This window comes from Harpia harpyja, chromosome Z (genome assembly GCF_026419915.1).
Source record: "Harpia harpyja isolate bHarHar1 chromosome Z, bHarHar1 primary haplotype, whole genome shotgun sequence".
In the NCBI taxonomy this organism is placed as follows: domain Eukaryota; kingdom Metazoa; phylum Chordata; class Aves; order Accipitriformes; family Accipitridae; genus Harpia; species Harpia harpyja.
In genome coordinates, this window is record NC_068969.1 from 76,164,667 (window position 1) to 76,179,525 (window position 14,859).

The window sequence follows — 14,859 nt, forward strand, 5'->3', positions numbered from 1 at the left end:
AATATGTAGGATTTGATCCACAATGCACTAAAATTAATGCATGATAGAGTGATTACAAAGTTCTCCATAAACAGTAAGAGGACACACTCTGTGGGATTACTAGAGTAATAAATTATAGCTTTGTTACTGCAGCAAATGACAGTGATGTAAGAATTTACAAGTACATGTCCTAGGTTAAAGCTTTTTGCATTTATCTCTAGCAGAACTCTTTGACTTTCCCCTGACTGTCTCCTCCTTTCTGCCTCATTCAGGAAGGGTAACTGGGAAGCCACTGCCCAACATTTTTTATCTGGAGAACTATGTTTTGCAGCTTATTCCCAAAACCTACATGCCATCTCCCAGCAGAGCTGGGCCAGCTGTTATCTTGGGTCATTAGGAAACCCATATGGTGTGTTCTAGATGTTCTGAACTTCGAATAGAAATGGCAATGTTATTGCTCTTGCTGCAGGGGTAATAGAAAAAAATTAGGTCAAGCTGTCTACAAGAAAGGAAAAAGTGACACTTATTCACAATAAAGTTTACCACCATGTCCACAAAACAGAAACGTTTTTCCTTTCATACTTCAGATCATCTTATAAGATAAAATAAAGGTCTTTTCTGGATGAAAATGTTTTCCATTTTATGTAATAAGAGTTTGACTTCGGTTTCTGGTTAGTAGTCCCTCCCTGTAGCTTAGTGTTGATCTTATAAAGTCTTCACTGGCAATATACTAATATAATTGCCTCAGAGGAGGCTTTATTTTCAGCTCCCCAGTGTGCTTTTCATGCTTTAGCAAATCTTTTATTCCCTGGTAGCTGCCAGGCTGGTATGAACTTGGCATTTTCTTGTTTGCACATAGTACAGCCAACACTAATAAAATAAAACATGGAGTGGCTTCTTAATCTCATCAGTCCTAATTTTTTTTCTGTGATGAAATCTCCTAGATGCCACTGTGCTTTCATTTCAATTGCTGTTACCTGTGTTTACTCCTCCAGTGAATATCCACGCTCCAGTTGTCATAGCAGCCTTAATGAGGCCTTTTCCAAAGACTTGCTTGAGTTTTGGCTGAAGTTCAAAATTCTGAAGGCCCCCGTGCACAGAGATGAGAAGTTTAGGGAGCTCAAGCTGCCACTCTTTGGTCATCAGATGCAGAAGAAGGTCAGGCTTTGTGTCAAAAGACACACGTACATACTGCAGAAATAAGAGCAGTAGTAGAGAAAAAAAGATTGGTTATACTCACTGGTTCCTAATACATACGATCTATGCCCAATAGATCACTGAAAAAAGGCAACCTTTATGACAAAAGCACTAACTAATTGCTAACTTGATGATTTTTTGAAAGTTAGAAAACTAGGAAACTAGGAATAATGGAACACTTGCAATTCACAGGCTGGGCAATTTTCCTTTATTTAGGACATTAAGTCATTAATTGTTTCAATATGCTTAGCAAGGCTTGAAAGATAAATGTCTTTACTCTATGGCTGCAAAAACTGGAGAAAAATTTAAGTGGTCTGCCAAAGATGACCTAGGTAGTCACTCACAACTGTGCGCTCACTTGTATCTTATTTTCAAGTTAATAAAATCAAACTCTCAAAAGGTAGGACTAACAGAAACAAGCTCGGTTGTGCAAGCACACATAAGCTTAAACTGAGCAAGGCTACTAAGCAGGTACTTTTCACATGAACGAATAACTTACAGACTGATTTGTATAGATTCATGAATTTGCCTAACAGGGCACAAGACCCTAAAAGTGCTTTGAAACTCATTTACACACTTCCAGCTCTTGGCTCTTCTGTGCTACATCTGCAGCATTTTGCCCCAAGGGAGGTCATGCCCATCTGCGTGTGCTCAAAGATAACAACTGTCTTCAAAATTTCTACAGCACTACCATGTCATACACATACCTGTCCCTTTCTGACAAGCCTGGCTCTCTAGGCTGTTTCTCCTGCTCTTTCTGTTGCTGATGTATGAAGGGTTTCACAAAGCCCGTGACAGGGCAGATGATACTTTTTTGAATTCTAGTTGCATAGCAGAAACGGGCCGTAAGAGGATAAAATTCTTTCTATAGCTGGTAAGATCTGGAAGGACCTTCTTAACTGAATAAAACAGGTTATAGAAAGCCAGTTATCTATCAAACTTCTGATTGAACCAACGCATATAGAGTTACTTCAGCAGGCTTTCCCTTGACAGGTTGTCAGCACAGCCATCAGGTGTATAACACAGGGTCCCTTGCTTTCAGTCAGAGGAATGCCTAGTTCTAACTTATTTATTGTAACATACCAGGTAGTATAATATCCACATATACTATGTAATAATTTTGTCCCTTTTTAACATGTCTAATCAGTATTTCTTGCCAAAATGTTGTTCTTTTTTAGTAAATCATATGACAGTAAAGTGGACTTCTTTCTAGTTGAGCAAGAAATGAGGACTTTTTCCAGAAGAAATTGCTAATAGACAGGTTTCTTTGCAAGAATGGGTTGTTGCACAGTGAACAACTATTCTTAACATTTCCGGAAGCAGAAGTCCATTTGGGCAAATAGTTACAGGAAAGCAAGGGGTCACAGCCAAACTGAAAGCTGAGCAAGAACTTTGGAATGCACATTCACTCCAGTGCATCAGTAATGTTCTCTGCAGCAGCCAGGCAAATTCATAACAGCTAATGGACAAAGAACATACAATATTCATGTCTGACAAGAGCATAATGTACCCTTGAGCTTATACATACAAGAACTGCATTCTCAGTAGCTACCCATTCAATTTTCTGTATCAGTGCTGAGAAAATCTTGCATGGCACCTGATCCCACTCACCAGATGGTGAAGCTAATAATTTTGATTAGAATTCGAGGGCTGTCAAAGTTTTAAGACATCAGAGGGGTTGTAAGGAGATTGATCCTTATTCCCTTTGCTCTGCCCTTAGAGAGAGCTGAGGTTGCAAAGGGCAATGCCTTGTTAACACCACAGGCACTAATAGATAGACAACATCCTTCAAGGGGCCTATATGAATCCTCTGCTGGTCAAACTATGGAGATTATGTTTTGGGATCACTGGTACCTTACTCTGGTTTTTGGTGAAGAAGGACTGGGAGTTTTAAGAAGATAATTAATTCATATTAGTAATGGCCATACGAACTTGTTGAAAACAGAGGCCACTGCATCATCCAGGATGATATTAAGATGAAGGCAGAAATGACATTAGATATGTATTATCTAATTCAGCCAGTGACCATTTTTTTTATTCTTTAGCATTGTTTTATACCCCAGAATGTGTGACTTCACTATCTTCTTAAGCCTATGTATTAACTGGCAAAAATCTCTTTCATTTTCTTATCCACTAAGACCTCTGAATTTCAATAAATATAAATCTAAATAGTGAATCACAAAGAAGAAATATTTTCTTACATTTATTTGAAAAGTAGACAACTTTTATTACAAACAACTGCTTGTTCTTTATACTGCAGGCAAATCCCCTCTATGATAAGAATTCATTTTGCTTTATAAAGAGGAAATGTAAGCGAAAATAAATCTGAAAGTTTTTTTCACATAAATTAAAATTTAAATCATCATGGATAAGCTTTACTGGTTTAGAAGTTTTTTGAGCAGGGCAATGGCAACAAACATGATTTTTCTTCTGTGCATAGACCTTAATTTTTTTGACTGTCTGATTCATTTTTGCTCTTACAGAGGCCATTTTCAGTTTGATATGCTTGGGATTACTCTTTTGCCATTACTTAACATGTTAACTAGTAAGTACAAGAGAATTCTTTTGTCATCACTTTCAAAGTATGCATTAAATTATGAATAAACACTTATAAGGCCATTTTTGTTCATATTAAAAATTCATTTCTTTCAATCTTGTAGCAGAATATTCAGCCTTTTCAGTTTTTGTTTAGAATCTTAATGAGTATTTCTGCTATTCCTGAATTCTTTTGCTATAGCCTCCAGAGGCAGATTTCAAATTTAAATGTAAATCTAAGCTAAACCACTGCTCTGTTACCCTGAAATTCTATGTCTGGTGTATCTGTCAGCTGTAGAAATGATCAGTTCTAATGGCAAATGATTTAATCCCTTCTTTATGGAGTGGGGTATGGATAGGATGCAAGACTTCAGTTGTTATCTGTCAGCAGACCAGGGCAAGATAGGAAGCAAAAGTACAGTTTTGAACCAAAAAACCCACGGACTGACCTGACTGACATCAGCATAACACTGTGAAATGGTAAATCATCAGGTTCAAGCTGTCATGCCCATCTGATCCCTAAACTAGCACAGAAGTAGTCAGCAAGGATGCCATTTGACACCAATAGTTGTTTCACCTTTTTATCAAGTGGTTTCCTGAAAAATAACTGTGCCCATCATCAGTCAAACAAACAGATGCTTGCAAGTTGGACTCCAATCTCCTAGGGCAAAAGTCAAAGTTCCTAAGTGGTAAAATTACTAATCTGTTACTCAAGCACAGCTGTCTCTTTAAAGTATGTGGTGAATGACTGCAGATGAGAGTCTCAGTGAATAAAATAGAAAGATTCAGAATTTTGTTGTATGTCTTCAAAGAAAATCTCTTCAGAGAACAGTTTGTGATCTTCAGTCTAAAGTTGCTCCTTTAGTTCTCTTTGATGCATGCAGGTACTGGGTGGCTATTTCACCTACCTTAAATAATATTCCGTCACTGCAGACACTTCTTCAAGGTAAAGACTGATTCCCTCAAAGTGTGATTTTCACATACAAAATAGGCCTGATATAATTCTCACTAAATTAAACAGAAAAACTGTCACTTAGACTGAAACCGGACGGGTTCCTTGTAAGTTATTATTCTTCTTAACATCTTAACACATCATCCCAGTTCTGTTAAACAGTGGAAGGACGCTCATTGATTTTAATGGGCTTTGAATAGATGTTGTTCTGTGTTATTTCCCCTTTTTCTCCATGTAGGACACCATCTTTTAAATTCTGTAAATGTTCTTTAAGTATTAATTTACTATAACAAAAACAATGTTTGCTGCCTTTTTCATGGTTTATGCAAATTACAGGATTAAGTCTCTTTTCCCTCAAAAGCACTGATGGCTTTTAAGATCCTTTTTACATAGTTTTGATAAAACTCAATATATTTTAAAAGCAGAAAGATACCTTTTTATATGGCTGATTTACAAATATCCTCAATAAAGTATGATGTTTTGAGGATCTGAATTTTAGAAAGTCTAAGAAACTGGTTGTGTACATTGGAATTCTATTGATGTTCTTTCATGTTTCCACGCACCATAAGAAACGGTAAGCTTAAAACACTGAAGTAAACTTTATTTCATCTACAGCTGCAAACATGTTAGCTTTTTATTGTGCATATTAAATGTATCATTGGATGCACTCAATTAGGAGGAATGTATTTAATTCACTAAAGCTTTTCAAACAGCCATTTTCCACCTAAGCTTGAAAAACCATGATCAAAGCAATTTCAATGTTGTGAAGAGTGGTCTTTTAAAAAAGGTTGATATGGAATCCAGGCACACCAATTAATGAAAGAATGTTAAGGGCTTTTTTTGTGTGCGGAAAGGCAGATAGTAAATTAAAAATATTGGTTTAGTTTGGTCATGAGTTCAGTGCAAAATGCATCACAGCAAGATTGGCTTAATTGGTCCACTAATGACAAGAATCTATTTTGAAATTGTTCAGAATATTGCTCATAATTCGAATGGAATCACTCACATTAGTTTCATAATTGTTCTTATAGTTAGGGTAATAAATTGCCAGTATATAGTTACATGAACTCATCCATGTTATTTCTTAAACTACTAAAAGCCAACTGATATAAACAGATCACATTTTATTAATTTTCCTACCTTTTTTTAATCCACTGATTTATTGCAAAAGCTCTTAATAAAGTTTACGTATTTTTTTTTACAGTTGTCAAAATTGAAAAGCTGCCATAAAAACAGTGTAAATGTGAACAGCAAAACTGTTCAATGTGTTTCTTAAACATTAACAAGATGAGCCACTTGTAAAGAAAACATGATAGATAGAGATCTAAAAACCACAGTCGTGCAGGATCATCTGTGGTTACATGAAGACTGAAAAAAAGGCCTCTTTAGTAACTGATCTTGTTAACCTATCTGTTCTAATCTTGGCTATATGTTTCTATACAATCTGCTGCACCTTCAGCTGTTCACATTATTGATTTAAGTAGTTTAGTGTAGACCCACTGAAGATACTTTAACAACTCAATGGTATTAGCAAAATTCATGCTGTTTGAGAATTTTTATTCTACGTAGCTATGGAAATGAAATTAATGGCACAGTCAGTTCTATTGGCAATGCGTAAACCTACATAATCTTTTCTGTTTTTTTCCAAATCCACGTGTTCTATTGTAATATCAGTGTAATTTTCATTTCCACAGCTAAAGATGCCACTGTTAATTGTCTGGTGGCAACTGATATAATATTATATCACTGCACTTGTAACTTGCAAATATGCATGCAAAGTATACATACATTTACTAGCAAATTTGTATATATATTATTAAAATCTAATTATGTTACTTCCAATGGAGGAAATAATTATCTGTCAGTCTTACATGCACTAATCTGTTCCATTAATTAACTACCAGTTTCCCCAATTATAAATCTAAGGTTACGGTTTCCATTAATAAACCCCATCTCATTCCTTGTAGCCTGATTCAGAAAAATTTACCCGTTTTGCTGTTAGTGCAGACCCAGATAATACTACTCCATTCTGTGTTTCCCCTGCTTAATAATATTCATGAGTGGGCGTCCATTTCAATATATAAAGTAAGGAACAGGTGGTGAATTTTATGCTCAATTCTTCCACTGAGGCTTTCCTTGATGCTGGTCAGCTTGCTATATCTTGCTGCTTTATAGGGTTATTCTATTAGCCAATAGGCATGATATTAACCTACCGTGATTGCCAGCAAAAATCAGCTTGTATGCTATAGTGATATTTCTCATCCAGTAGCTAGAAAATAACTAAGCAGCATATTTTTAGAAAAGAACAAACAACAAACAAACCGTAAAACAACATTTGGGGCTGGAAATGTGACCATGAGGACACCTTCATACTGTTTTCAGTGACAAACGCACCATAGTATAACAAAGCTCTTAATTTTGTTTCCATTTAAAAAAATGCACGATTACTGGTTATGCAAACTTCCTTATTTGTCATATGAAAGATGTTTTTCTCATTGGTGGTAACAAAGCAGGACAACCATTAAAGAGATACTTAGTGAATTGTTTAATTTGAAGCACTTCTCCCACTAGTGGGATGACTGAATTTCTGGAGCTTTTATAGACTTATTTAATTCATGAAGAATTTGGTTGTTCCCATGTTTTGGGTGGGGTTTAATGACAACAAATAGATGGCAGATACAACTACCCTCCCGATTCTAGTACTGTCAAAACAAATCTAGAATTTTTCCAGCAATAAATGTTTTGCCTGTATTCATCCCTAAATTTTCACTTGTTATTTAGTTCTCTCAGATTTTTAACCCCTTTTTGTCTTCTTTTTTCTAAACCCTTCATGATTTCATTCCTGACTGCACTGTGTGACAGGATTTTTCTTTCCTTCATCTTGACTTCCAATTTTATCTCCACAGTTCCACTTCAAGTATATTTCTTTGAGCACACAGCATATACCTCAGAGCATCTCCTGTTCTCTTATGGCACTGTGCCAACACACCAGAACACCAACAAATACCAGAATTCCTTTAAAGAAATTGGTATCAACAGCTTCCCTAAACCCTTCATCATTTCTTGGGCTGCCCAAGATTACTTCTTGTCTGGGCAGGGCCATTTATTGCTTTATAGTGATCTCCAAGGACATCAGTCAAAAAGCTGTACTGATTACCCTTTCTCATAAAGACAGATTTAATGCAAAATATCCATATATGGTTAATAACATGATGGTTACTATATCTCTTGAATCTTTCTCAGTTTTGGTGAAAAGCATTCTGATTTGTTCCCACTCCTTGTGAAGATACCAACAGCACGGTTTGGTTCATTTCAGTGCTGAAGGAGGTGTCAATTTATTCACACCAAACAAATGTTATTTACTGAATCAGAGTCTCTCTCCAGCAATGGTCTTGCAGATTTTTAGGTGACTGGTTATCAACTGAACACAAGGCATCTGTGATACTCTCAGAGAAATGACCTAATTTTCTATCGGTTTCTTGGTGCAACAGCATCTTCTGGTTTCTGCCAAAAGAAGACATCCATCTGGGTGAACGGAACCATCCTCTCAAGTAATCATTCCATCTCCAGCACCTATGTATCCATCTGAGGAAAATATCTGGCTCTTGCTAGCATAGTACCTGAGCTCTTCATTGTCTCTAATCCATCTAGTACCATGACAGATCTGAGAAACCTGTTGGGAAGAATTCAGGCAAAGAAGATGGTACTGGGTTGCTGGGCAGGTTATTCTGCAGAGCACCCAGGAGTCCTCCTTCTGCCTTCACTGCTGCCCAAAGCAGTGTCTTGGCTGCAATGTGCTAGGTACATACTCATCTTTCATTCCCAAAGTCCCAGGTTCTGCAGTTTAGATAGAGCCAGAGAGATTCTTCCTTTCATGTAATGCCACATAGAAGAAATACATGCATGGGTTAGTGTGTGTGCTGGAAACACCTCTCCAACTTAGTGGAGCAATGCCTTCTGATTAATATACTTTGGTATTGCTCCATAGCATTGTATTATGGTTAAGTGACTTGCTCAAGGAAATCTGTAGCAGAATAGGGATTTCCCAGTTCCTAGCTTAGACACTCACTGGGCCTCTTGTTTCATTGAATGATGAACCAATAAGTCTAACTGGTCTATCCTCTGATATATGTCTGGAGGAATATTAAAAGAAAGTTGGTATATTTCAAATTTGTCAGACCTGCACACACACTCAGCAATTGGATACCACAGTTGAATTCTAAAGTTATTCAGAAAAAGAGGGATGGCTAGCCACTGGAAGTAAATTGAGATAGCAGCACTTTAGCATGTCTTCAGTCTTCATAAAGGTAGCCCCTCTTACACTGCACTCCAGCTTTTACAGTTAATTATGTTCACCAATTCTTTGGGACATGATACATAAAAACATATGTTACGGTCTTACACTAAATAATACTTTAAAATGAAGTTAAGAAAGAATGTTGTTCATTCTTTGTGAATGCCTTTTTTGAGCTAGCAGCATTATTTATCTAAGAGAAAAACATGGTTACCATGGCTTTATTGGAGTGGCCTCCTCCTTGGAACTCAATGGTTCCAAAAGCGTCCGTCGGGCTGAGCTGCGTGTGCTTGCTGATGGACCACTTCTCCGACTGGATGTCATTGCGAGTGAGCCTGCTTTCATTTTTCTCATTCTGAATAATGGAGATGCTTGGAGTCAGTCCAACATGTTGTCCTATTAGACGTCCACAGCAACACCTATGACATTAAACAAATGGAAAACTTGAGTCATGTGCATACATAAACCAAACAGGGGAACAATCCTAAATAGCCTACAAATCTTCCAAAAAAACCCTTTTCAACTCTGCTGACCAGTTTCCTGCTATCTGAAGCCTCTACTTGTGGAAGCAACACAGTACAGATATAACCTTTTCTTTCTATGATCTTGTTTACTTTGGACTCTCCTGTATTTTAAGAAAATCATGCTTTGTTCTAAATATGTACAAAATGAACTTAAAGAACATTTTCTACTGTTTTCAGATGACATCAGGCTAAATAATCAGCTTTTGCATGGACTAGCACATATTTTAAATTGGTAGTTCACTGCAATTATTTTCTTTTGACAGTATTGTGTATCATGCATCCAGTTTAGGTAAATATTCAAGGCACTGAATATTGAACTAAAGAGATAAGGAACTTAAACATCGATGCTGATCCACTTTTGATTTATCTTTTTTTTTGGATGAAGTAAGTTTTGAATTGTAAACAAATAGTGCCTAGAGGAATCCACCACTCCAGATATAATTCAACCACCTTCTGATCAAATAAGTCCTTACAAACTATTTATATCCATATACATATGTATGCACACACATATATAGACATTTTCTTGTAATTGACTTTCATTTTTCATACAAGTAGTATGCAATTACCTATGGGGGTCTTTGGTGCTGGGTATGATATGAACACATTCTCTCTTGTAAAATGCTCTTTCTATCCATGATTTCTGTGCCTAAAAAAGAGAAAGGAAATGCCGTGAGCTCTATTTGCTTATTAAACACAACTTACAGTACAACTGAAGAGAAACTTCAAACACAAAAGAAAACTTCACTGACTTTGCAGATACGCAGCGCACATTTTGCAAAAAGCATTTTCCATTAGAACTATGGTTCCCTTCTACAGCTAAGCACCCAACACAAGCTCTTAAGATTATGTTCATATTCACTAGCCAGATGACTTTGATGCTGTCACCTGTATTCTCATAGCAGGAATCACCGGAGAAGAATTAATTCAAACTCTAAAGCTTTCTGCATGGAGAGAAAAAACACACCTATTCATTAAAAATACTTAAAAACCCCTATTTCTATTTTAGTGATACAACTAAGTCAGCTCTAATTAAAGAAAAATAATCTCAGAAACTAGAAAAAAAAATCTCACCATAAAACTTACAACACCGTGATTCCAATGCACTTTTTAATATAAGTACTGAAAGTGCTGTTTAACATGGAGACAGAAAATACAGTTTCATATGTGGGCATCTTAACGAAAAAAAAAAGAAGGAAGATCTGTTTCTGAAATGAGACACAAAAAACTCTGATACATTAAGGGTCAGATCACTAGCTGATGTAACCTCTAAAACTGACTGAGTTCAATGAAACTATGCCTGTTCATAACATTCAAGATCTTCCCCCACGTATTCACAGGAAAACAAGTAACTTCCATCAGCGTAGTCTTAATTTTCAGATACACAAGAGACCTTTTTTAAAAGAAAGATAGATGGGTAGGAAAGGAAAAAAACAACAGACTTTCAGAGCTCTGAAATCCTTTTAATTATCTAGACAGTCCTCACTCCATATAATACGAATTCTAGGAAGCTCTCTAAAAGACTCCCCCAGAAAGAATTCAATTTTTTCATTTAATAAGGAGATGAGTTGAAACTTTCCTTTAAAAATTAATTTCAAACAGAAAAATTTTATAAAATGTATTTAAATATTAAAATTACCTATTTAATTGCACAGCATAGACAGAACAATAAACTGTGAACTATGAAAAAGTTACCTGAGAGTTAAATAATGCAAAATGAGCTTTAGATAACTGAAAGGAAATCTGAGCATCTTACCTCTATAAAAAGAGAAAATACAAAAATGTCTTTATAACATTACCTAACTGACTAAAGTTACCTCTTACTATGTGAGGTTAGATAGTAACCTATCTAAGTATTACCTTTACTAACTAATGTTACCTTACTAACTATCTAATGTTAGCTTTTTGTCAACTCAGTCTGCATCCTGTTTTTCATGTTTAAACCCAGAAAGCTGTGTTTCTGGGACTTTTGAAAATCATTGTGAACTGGGGAAATTTCTTGGAGTCAATGAATGTTACTAGCATAAAATACCATAATAAGAATTTCTAGCTACATTCATTACTTATCACTCTCAGTACATAAAAAGTTATTCTTTTGCCTTTTTCACAGAAGATAATAACTTATTGGATCTAGTGGTCACTCATGTTACAATAATTTATCTTTGCTCTACTTGCATTTTTATTTGAAAAATCTGCTAGACTTCATATTTTGTAGGAGTGGCAGACACCCTAACATGACTTTTACAGTCAGGAAAAAGAAAAGTCTATTAAAAGCATTAAAACTTTTACTTACTGTAGTAAGTACTTACTGTACTGTACTTACTGTAGCAAACAGTTGATATATTACAGAATGTGGGGCAAGGTTTGTTTCATGTTTAAGCAAAGGACAGTTAAATACTAATTCTGAAAATCTAAAAAAAAGTTTTACTTTACATAGGATGGACTACCTTGAAGTTCTAATATATTATAACTTCTAAATGCTTACAAGCCTATGATGCAGGCAATAATAATAATAATACTTACCATCATCATCACAACATTGTATATTATACAGTCAAATCAGCTTAGAAGTCTAGTGCATCTTGAATAATTTCTCAATTTAGTAGTCTTTTCAGGCAAAGAAAGGCTTTTTATAAACTAACTTTCTAGAACTGTCAAGGCATCCAGAGTGAACTTTACAAACTTCATTCGATCCTTTTACTGCAGTACTTTTGAAGCTACACTAGGTGGGAAAATTAGGGTTTTTCTTTTTGTTGAGTTTTGTAGAGAAAGAAAGGAAGTTACAATTATTATTCATGTATTGCAATGCTAACATTTGAAATTACATACTTTACTGTATGGACCTCACATGCTTGAAATTTCTCCCCTTCAACCTCCAATAGTACACAAGCTTTCCATATTGCCTTAAGAAGACGCACACTGATACAAAGCTGCAGATTTATAAATCCCCTTTGTCGTGTATATATATATAGTAAATTTTTGACAAAAAAGGAGCACTTATAGAATAATGCCAGTTTTATCTTCATGCTTGCTTGCTTTACCACTAAATACATGCCTGCAATACCCTTTATCTTCTCTAGAAAGCATGAAAAGATTTTATAAACCAACTTTTCTTCCTGGCATCCAAAACCAGCTCCTATTCCAGAGCTTACATAGCATATGATTATCATTCATGTTGCCAAGACTCCTTAAAAATATCCTTCATTAAATTTCATAAATTTTGCATACTCTTCTGCAAACAATTTACCTTGGTGAATTCACTTACTACATAGACCTAATGTGTCTTTTCTGGAGATGGCCACTAATTCAATTTCTCTAAACCTCAAGATCCAATAGAAAAAGGTGCCAGAACAAGTACTTCACTGAAAAATTTTTCTTTAGGTATACAAGCAGGCTTTCAAACACCAAGAAACTGACATCTAAAATTTGTTTTCCTACTCTTTTTCATACTGTCTTTGCAAGTAGAAAAGAAACCCAGCTGCGTTAAATATAAAAATTTGCATTTGAATTTTCATCATACTTCTTCAAATGTAATATTGAAAAAATAATAGTCTGATTTAAAAAGTCCTTTATTCACATCAGGAAAAAAGACTTCCCAGCTTTTAGATCTCAAACAATATACTATCCTACCCAACAGAGTCATAATGCCACAATACACTATTTACTCATTTCATAATTCCTTGTCCTTCCAAAGTAAAAACATCTGTTTTCACTGCCCTGTGCCAGTTATCCTTCTGTGACAGAGATGATTTGCAATCAAATACAGGGTTCAGAGTTATAATAAATTATGTTACTTGCCATAGAGTCTTCATAACAAAATTAGAATAACTTGAGGAAATCAACACATTCATAACAAAACAGTCTGCATTAAAGTCTTCTTTATAATGTGAATTAATAAAGTAGTAAAAAGTTTAGAAAAGTATAGCAAAGTATTTTCAGGAATAATAGAGCAAGAAGCTTATCTTCTCTTCTCTTATTTCATAATTACTCCTTCAGTATTAATTCATAAGACAATGTGAAGTCCACAGTGAATTCCTAAAGTACATGCCATACTTATCCTTGGATTTAGTTTACTCATAGCTTAGATTTCCAGGTTAAGTCTCCCTCTTTATCAACCTAGCTGCAAAATCCCACCAAGAACATTTTTTCTCCTTCTTCTTTACCTGAGCATCAAACTTGGCGTTTTAGTCTGTCCCAGAGCAAACTATGCTGTCCGTGTTTCCCTGCTGCTGGTCATCACTAATAACACGTTTGCGACCGCCCCCCGAACAAGGCACTCGGTCCATCCGCAGCGCAGAGATGTGAGAGTCAACGAAGCCCTTGCACCCATTAGCTGCTTGGAATATGCTGCTGTGGGATTAGCCTCATTAAGGGTTTGGTGGACACTCAACCGCAGCCCCACAATACCGCTTGGTTTGAACATCTAATCTGACGCCAAAAGAAAAACAAATCCCCTGAGAGCTTGGATTTAACTGGCACAAGCCTTGACAAGCTTTTTTTCCTCCCTCTTCTTTCCTCATTAGAGAGAGAGCTTGTGAAAGTGTGATAGGGTGCTCTGAGTTCTTAAGTTCAACCCCGGAAAACAAATCCTTTAAAAGAAACAGTGTACTAAACTGGAATGAACCTGAGCTCACAAGAGAGATTGTTAGTCTCCGAAGAATGAAACCAGTGTGTTTATTGGGTAACTGTGAGAAATCTATACACAGTTGAAATATGTTGCAATTAATCAACAATGGCACTTTTCCAGAGAAGCTGGAGTTTTTCACTCTTTCTCACCACAGTTGCTGTACTGTAGTGAATGTAACTTTTCAGAAAGTCATAAACATAAACCTTTGTCTTTCACAGACAAGCAGCTGCATTGTTTTCAGCTTAATTAAAAGTTAGTAACATAAAACACAACTTGAATGTTTACAAATTTGGGGACTACTTCTTTACTGTACCCTCTTGATATCAACACTGAAGAACAACCTTTTGATATGAACAACACTTAGATTTTTTTAGTACATAGCAATTATATGTGTTCAATTACTTACTTCAAGTGTTTTCCAAGTATAAAATACTTTTACTCTTCCTCCCCCCTGCCAAGTTTGGATTAATTTCTCTCTACTTCTACATATGCATGCATACCCTCCTTTACTTTTCAATAAGCCTGCATTTAATGCATGGAAAACATTCTGTCCACCCTTGGCACTGATGAATACACAAGCACTAAACTATTCTGCATGTACATTAGCTTTGATGGGCCCAGGATGGGCAAGGCTGAGCATATGCATCAAGTTCTAAACTTCTTATACACATGTTGAGAAGCGTCTGCTAGACTGGCTAATCCATGAGATATTTTTTTCTCTCTTAGTTCCCTGAGTTTTTTGTGTAAAATA

General features: G+C 35.8%; 1 protein-coding gene across 8 annotated transcripts in view; it reads right to left on the reverse strand.

Moving 5' to 3' along the window:
- TRPM3 (transient receptor potential cation channel subfamily M member 3) overlaps nt 1–14,859 on the reverse strand; it is a 472,413-nt gene that overhangs the window by 143,386 nt on the left and 314,168 nt on the right. For all 8 annotated transcript variants that reach the window (XM_052777050.1, XM_052777047.1, XM_052777055.1 and 5 more), the window contains exons 2-4: nt 10,051–10,130; nt 9,172–9,376; nt 957–1,170 (exon numbers count right to left, since the gene is read on the reverse strand). In XM_052777050.1, the coding sequence (XP_052633010.1) occupies nt 957–1,170; nt 9,172–9,376; nt 10,051–10,130 (499 nt within the window). The remainder of the gene's footprint in view (nt 1–956; nt 1,171–9,171; nt 9,377–10,050; nt 10,131–14,859) is intronic.